General features: G+C 37.2%; 1 protein-coding gene across 1 annotated transcript in view; it reads left to right on the top strand.

Moving 5' to 3' along the window:
* Positions 1-232: 232 nt before the first annotated feature.
* LOC109205979 (sister chromatid cohesion protein PDS5 homolog B) overlaps positions 233-7,261 on the top strand; it is a 21,196-nt gene continuing 14,167 nt past the window's right edge. Inside the window, exons 1-7 of the mRNA XM_019368747.1 lie at positions 233-461; positions 3,826-4,029; positions 4,131-4,312; positions 5,879-6,005; positions 6,105-6,323; positions 6,699-6,915; positions 6,991-7,157. Of these exons, the coding sequence (XP_019224292.1) occupies positions 369-461; positions 3,826-4,029; positions 4,131-4,312; positions 5,879-6,005; positions 6,105-6,323; positions 6,699-6,915; positions 6,991-7,157 (1,209 nt within the window). The 5' untranslated portion in view covers positions 233-368. The remainder of the gene's footprint in view (positions 462-3,825; positions 4,030-4,130; positions 4,313-5,878; positions 6,006-6,104; positions 6,324-6,698; positions 6,916-6,990; positions 7,158-7,261) is intronic.

Below are 7,261 nucleotides of genomic sequence, written 5' to 3'. Positions count from 1 at the left end.
ATATGCATGATAATATGCCTGACAATTCTTATGTCCAAACGCCCACTAAATCACAAGATTTGAAAGTGGAGGAAGACACTAAAAGCGGATGTAACATGATATAATTGGAACTTGAGTGTAACATATTGAAATAAGATGAAATAGAGGGACATGAAAAGAAAAATCGGTAACCAGTTCAGCAAAGTAAATCTGGGGATAAATAGGGTGCTGAAGTCAAGAGGAGCTCGATCGGGTGTGTTCCCTTTCTATTTTCTTTCAACTTAAATCTCTCTTTTTGTCTGTCGAAAACAAAAAAGCCCACTTCCTCCTCAGCTAAATGTCCTAAAACTCTCTCCCGCAGCAAAAGAGACAAAGAGAAGACGAAAGACATGGGTTCAAAGCTGCAACTCCAGCTGAAGGAGCTGGGATCCAAGCTCGACGACCCTCCCTCTACCAAAGACTCTCTTATCAAGCTCTTAAAGGTGTAAATCCCTTTTTCTTCTCCTCTTAATTTAACTTCTTGTTGTGAATTCTTTCACATTTAATGCACTGCTAATATTTAGCTGTCTTCTCCTTTTTTGCTCGACATAATATATAGTTAGTTGAACCTCATGCAGAGTTCCCCATTTATTTCACTTGAATTAGGGTTCGTTTGCAGATTCCTTTTTGTTATTCCCTAAATTGGATATTAAGTTCTCTTCTTTTTCATTTTTCTTTTGATGTATTGTAAAAATTGGGCCTATTCCCACTTTTAGCCCCTTTTTTTGTTTTGTTTTAAGCTACCTTTTTACTTCTGAACCATTCTGTATGTAGTTTTTTTCTCGGGGTTTTATTGCAGTTCCATTTGTTCTGACGATTCTAGTATGGATAGTTAATTTTTCCACTTTCTCTCAATTTTGGGAAAATTTCATTGAATTCTTCCCCCTTTTTAAAGTAAATTAAGAAACTGAAGGACGTGAAGAATCCAACTTTAAAGCTTTCAACTTAAGGTTGCAGATGAGGATGTCTATAACTGTTTCTTTATACACTGCTGGATAAATAGCTATATATTATGGGTTCTGTTTGCTATCCTGCTATAGTGTCACTAGGATAGACACACTTAAGTGCAGTTTGAGTTAACTCCCAACCAAAGCATTTGTAAAGTTTTCTACTTTTTGTTGCACTACTTGTATACGGGTGATTCTATTGCCTTACAAAATCATATTATTTGATCCTTAAAAAGAAAAACTCCCAACAGAATAAGGCGCCTTTATTCATATTAGATACTGCATCATTTGACCACCTTGCTGATGAGAAAATTGCCATATACGCTAAAAGATAGAATGGCTGTTTTTTCTGTGTGTGTGTGTGTGGTGGGGTGGGGGTGGGGGGTGGGGGGGACTTTGTGATTGACAGTCTGAACAGAATCCAGAGCCCATTCTGTTATAGACTTATGATTGTCAATTAAATTTTTTTAAATAAAAAACTGGGGATGAGAAACCACACAGTTATCTTGGTAGTTACACCACATCATAAACATAGAATTTTAGCTGCCTCTGGCCACTTACTGCAGGGAGAAAGTGTCATGATGTTAGTCTCTTAAAATTTCCTTATTTTGGTGCAAACAACAATATGAAGTAAATTCTGTTGCTTGGAAAAACCTGGTCTGCCTTAAAAAAAAACAGATTATTTAGTATTGGAATGAGTTGATGGATACAAAAGATTCATAAGGCGGGCCACAGTAGTTTGGGATTGAAACCTAGTTGAACCAAAGGCCTTGCTAAGATTGCTCATTTACTATCAGAACCTCCTGAAATTACAACGCCATAATCACACTGACCTAGTGGCGGCAAAATTGTTAGAAGAAAACAGTTATCCACCCATATTATCCATTAATAAATGGGTTGGATAATGAACTTTTAAAAAACGGGTCAAATATGGATAAGAACCATATTATCCACTTAGAAAATGGATAACAAGTGGATAACCGATGGATATCTAATGGGTAAACTTTTACATTTGTAAAGCCTCAAATTGGGGGTTCCTCAAGTTTGGGAGACTAGGAATTCTCCCAAAAGTGATCATATTCAAGAAGCCATGGATATATCCATATTATCCGTTGGCTAACCCGTTTTTTAATCCGTATTAAATATGGACCGGGTCGAATGAATTATCCGTTTTTGCATTACTATTTCCGAACCACCAATATCTGACCCGCCCCGTCCGTTTGCCACCCCTACACCAACCTGTATCTAAAGCTGATAATTACTAAAGCTTGTTCTGTATCTGTCTTGCAAGTTTCAGTATCTTCTTATTCTATTTAGGATCTGCCAAAGCAAAATAGAAAAGTAAAGTTGTACATTGAGCATGGTTTCCGGTCAATTTGGTCGACAGATCTGCTTGGATTGCTTTTGCAGTTAGATCGGATTCTTTAGTTTCCTGTTCGGTGTGTCCTTATTTTTCAATTTTGTAGAAGTTGACTGGAAAAGTTATGTTCTTGATTAATGTTTGCTTATTGATTCATGACTGACTTGACTAAGTACAATGAGAAAAATTAAGGGGACAACACTTTTTCTTGATCCTTATACTAAGGTGACACTCTTGATCCTTGCAAATGGAAAAGGTGCAGAAATCTCATGCTTCATTTCTAATCCCATTATATGGATCATTTATTTCTTTGCATTTAAAAAATTCTATCCCTTGAGTGATTAATTAACCCAGAAAATACAAACTTCCCCTGCTTGCATAAAAAGTTGAGACCTATTTAAAACCTTTTCTCTGATGACTTTCTTCAACGTTTTTCTGTGATTAATGCGATTATTTATTAATCGAAATTTTCGTTTATGTCCTTAAAATAGTAATAAGAAATTTAGAATATATGAAGTTGGGATTTGGCACTCAAAGATAGTGCAGGGAAGTGCAGCCTGTTGTAATGACTGAGTGCAGATAAATTTTGACCAGGAACTTGCTCACCCAACATCAATAGAGACATATTAATGTTGATCTTTAATTGCTTCAAATGATGTCCGTCCCATTTTATGTGCTTTATCATTTCCTTATTAAAGTTAGATGTGCTCTCCATCAGTTGATCAACTAGCTAATTGCCTGCTATGAGAGTCATTTCATGATAATTGGAAGCCGCCATTTTTCTGCACTTTGAAACCTTCTCAGTTTTAACAATTTGCACTCTTTGCTTGCTGCTACTTTTCTAGTTATAGATCCTTTCAAACATCCCACTAATGGTTATACTGCATCATGTGGTAGTGGTACTCTGATGATGATCTTGTCTCAACTTTGTGCTCTCTGTAGTTTGACTGTTTTTCTCTTGATAATTGGTGTCTTTAAAATAGAGTCAATGGGAAAAGCCCAATCTTTTAGGCTGTCTGCTTTTGGGTCTTTTTGGTCTTTGTTTCTTTGGGTCAGTTCGCAACTTGAGTGTCCTTGTAACCGGTTATCTTTTGGGTCTTTGTATGTTGTTTTGAAATCTTGTATTGGGCACTTCTCTTGACTGCCATTTCTTGTGAAACTCTATGTTTACCTATCCAATTAAAGAAAGTCTTGAGCTCTGTCTAGTGTCTATCCAGCACAGCTTTTAATATGAGCTTACTTGGTTTAACTTGTTTTCTTTTGTACGATTGGATATGAGCATTTTACTTTTTATTTCTGTTAGAAGATATTGAATATTTGTCTATTGCATATGGGTTTTAAAGAAGTGGTTTTCTATTCTCAAACTGCTTTTATAACCCCGTGAATGCTTTAAGATTCGTGTTTTCACAAACTTGAGATCCAGTTATATGCTTGACCTTGCCGTTGCTGTAATGTTTGATTGAATATATTACAAACTTGTAATACATGATTGAATTTCAGCAAGGCACAACATTTCTTTCTGAGTTGGAGCAGTCACCGCCAAAAGCTATGTTGGAGGCCATGCAGCCCTTACAAGCTGCTATGGTTAAACCAGAACTCCTAAAGCATCAAGATAGGGAGGTTAAGCTTCTTGTTGCCACCTGTATCTGTGAGATAACAAGAATTACTGCACCTGAAGCTCCTTACAGTGATGATGTTCTAAAGGTAATTATATATAATGGTAAAGAGACTCGGTGTCACATTTATATGCCCTCGATTTATGGAGCAACTAAAAAACCTGTTTTTTTTGCTTTGGTTCGAGTCAGGACATCTTCCATTTGATTGTCAGCACTTTCAGCGGCTTAGGTGATATAAATAGTCCATCCTTTGGAAGAAGAGTTGTCATCTTAGAAACTCTAGCAAGATATAGATCATGTGTCGTAATGCTGGATCTTGAGTGTGATGATCTTATCAATGAAATGTTCCGGACTTTTCTCAGTGTTGTCAGGTGAGCTTTATCTTGTATGAGAAGGTCTTGTCAGTAAACTTTGTGGCAGACTTGTCACCTAGTAGTGCTGCTGCAATATCTTGCTTTCTGAAGAATTTGGCTCAGCTAAAAACAAATTGTTACCAATTTCTGGTCTTTGATGACATTAAATACCTTTTTTTCTAGAAAGGTAAATATTTTATAAATCCTGGGAAAAGCTCCTGTATTCAAGTAGTATACTAGTAAGTAGGAAACATGCATTCTCAAGAATACATTCAAATATGGTTCTCTACAAAAGACACCCAATCTTCTATATAATTAGCTATCTCGTAGGTGTGTCAAAAAGAAAAGATGCAAGAGGCTATTCTGCAAATGTACAAAGTCATTTTCAAAATGCTCACTTATTTGTCTCCTCCCATAAGGGCCAAATGGGCAATCTCCGATGCCCTTGTTGTTTCCCTGCTTTAAATGCACAGCTATGCAACACCTTTCTTATTGTACCTGGCATCACCCACTGTGTATCTGAAACAGTTCAGAACCACCCTCCACAGACTTGACACCACCTTACAAATCAGATGACATTTAGTAACTTTATGATGTGGCAAATGATGTTATTGGGGCATTTAGTAATGAATTGTTTCCTAAGCATATCAACTCAAATACCAGAGTGTCCTCTCATACGTTCCTTTTTTCTCTTCCATTGGCTCTATCTTATGTGTACTGAGCCAAAATTCTTTTATATTTCCATTCAATTGGCTGGCTTGAACTCTAACAGTTGTTTTTATGTTGAAACTACACTAGTACTCAATAAATCGTGCTGAAAGGACTTAATATAGGGCCAAACACTATTTGACTCCTCTCGCATTTGAACATGCCAAACGTTGAAATTTAAGATAAGGAGAAAGATCAAACTCTGCTATACAAAGAGAAGAGAGGGGAAAGAAAATGATAAGGAAACACGAAAGAAAGTGAGAAAAAGGTGGGAGCCGGTCAAAATAGGTGGGAGGACGTATTCACACCTTGAAGATGAATTTATTTCCCAAAATTAGTTGCACTTCTAGGACTTTTGTCAACCACGTATCATAAATCTTGTACGGTCCAATATTCTTTTGGTCACTATCGCTGTCTTCTTCTCCCAATTATGCCACAAATGTTTGAACAACTTCTTCCACCCACTTTGCTTTTTGAAAGCCATATTCATCAGCTTTTTGGGTAAAGTGCATACGTACAACTTCCGTTTTTACTTTGTCCCCATTTCAAAGTGTTTCTTAGCCTGTTCAAGCAACAAAAATAATCTAGTATGACTCTGACTAATGTGAAAAAAACTGAAGAAGGTAATGCAAGGTAAGTGTCACTGCACTACTTATAAAAAAAAAGGTAAGTGTCACTGCATATCTTAATTTGGGGTGCTTAATTTAGAAAAAATGATAAAAGTGCATATCATGATGAATGTATGCTAATATATGTTGTGAGATGAAATTTTATCTCAAAATTTTAGAAATTGTACCTACTGTTATATACAAATTTTTGTTGCTCCGACTTCCCTGCTAATTCAATAACTTCCTGTCTTATACACCATGTATGTAGGGACGAGCATCAAGATAGTGTTCTGACATCAATGCAAACTATTATGGTTGTTCTCATAGAAGAGAGTGAGGATATTCGGGAGGATCTTTTACATGTCATGTTGTCGGTTCTAGGTCGCCATAAGAAAGTAAGTGTTTGTGTTTCATGATGAAGTATATCTGCAGGAGTTTTTATTTCTTTCTTTGGGCGCTTTATCCTGAAGAGCTGGGTTTTAACACTTTATCAGGATGTTACAATGGCTGGAAGGGGGCTCGCTATGAAGGTGATAGAGGAGTGTGCAGGAAAATTAGAGCCCAGCATAAAGCAGTTTCTTGTTTCTTCGATGTCTGGAGACAGCAGGCCAACAACATTTGAAATTGACTACCATGAAGTCATTTATGATATTTACCGTTGTGCTCCTCAGATCCTATCAGGAGTTGTTCCCTACGTCACAGGAGAGCTACTGGTGCATTAATTTCTTCTTCCCCTCTCTGTGTTATTTAGATCATCTTTTTTTCCCGTGAAGTAATGTAAACTGTGTGAATCCGTGCTTTAGTTTTTCAAAAAATGTCTTGACAGCTTAGTAATCATTATTGGAACTTACTAGCCGTTGTTTTCCTCTCTTCTTTATGGCCTGGTTGGCCCGTTGAGGTAGCTGGTGTAGTTTAAAGGATTTTAGCCATTAGCTTCTTTTTTGATGCTGAGTACCTCCAGATGTCAGTCTTGAAGTAATTGACTAACTCAAGATATGTTACCTAGTCATTTATGTTCATTTATCTAGGAGATCTTTTCTTCCCTTTCCTACTTCTGACAATCTAACATACGAGCTTGAATGTGACAGACAGATCAGCTGGATGTACGATTAAAAGCTGTGCACTTAATTGGGGATCTTTTTGCTCTGTCGGGATCTGCTATATCTGAAGCCTTTCAACCAATTTTCTTGGAATTTTTGAAGAGACTTACTGATAGAATAGTTGAGGTCCGAATGTCTGTTCTTGAACATGTCAAGGGATGTCTTCTGTCAAATCCAGTTAGACAAGAAGCGCCTCAGATCATCTGTAAGAATATTGGAAATCTTTATTTATTCATTTATTTATTTATTCAGTTGGTAATCTAATTGAAACATGTTCTAGCTGCCCTTCGGGACCGGCTGTTGGATTATGATGAAAATGTGCGCAAACAAGTTGTTGCCGTGCTTTGTGATGCGGCATGTAACACCCTTACGTCCATGAAGGTTGAAACGATTAAGCTGGTAGTCAGAGCGCATTCGCCCGAGACTGGTAACGCTGAAAGCTTTGCGGCAAGTGGCCCTCCGAGGATCTCAGAGAGTTCTCATATTCCTTTTCAAACACAAATCATGCCCACCATATGCGCTCATTATGAAACAGGCAAATGGACTTTGGC

The sequence above is a fragment of the Nicotiana attenuata genome, unplaced genomic scaffold (assembly GCF_001879085.1).
Source record: "Nicotiana attenuata strain UT unplaced genomic scaffold, NIATTr2, whole genome shotgun sequence".
NCBI lineage: Eukaryota > Viridiplantae > Streptophyta > Magnoliopsida > Solanales > Solanaceae > Nicotiana > Nicotiana attenuata.
Note: the sequence above shows the minus strand (reverse complement) of the source record. Positions and strands in the feature narration are given on the sequence as shown.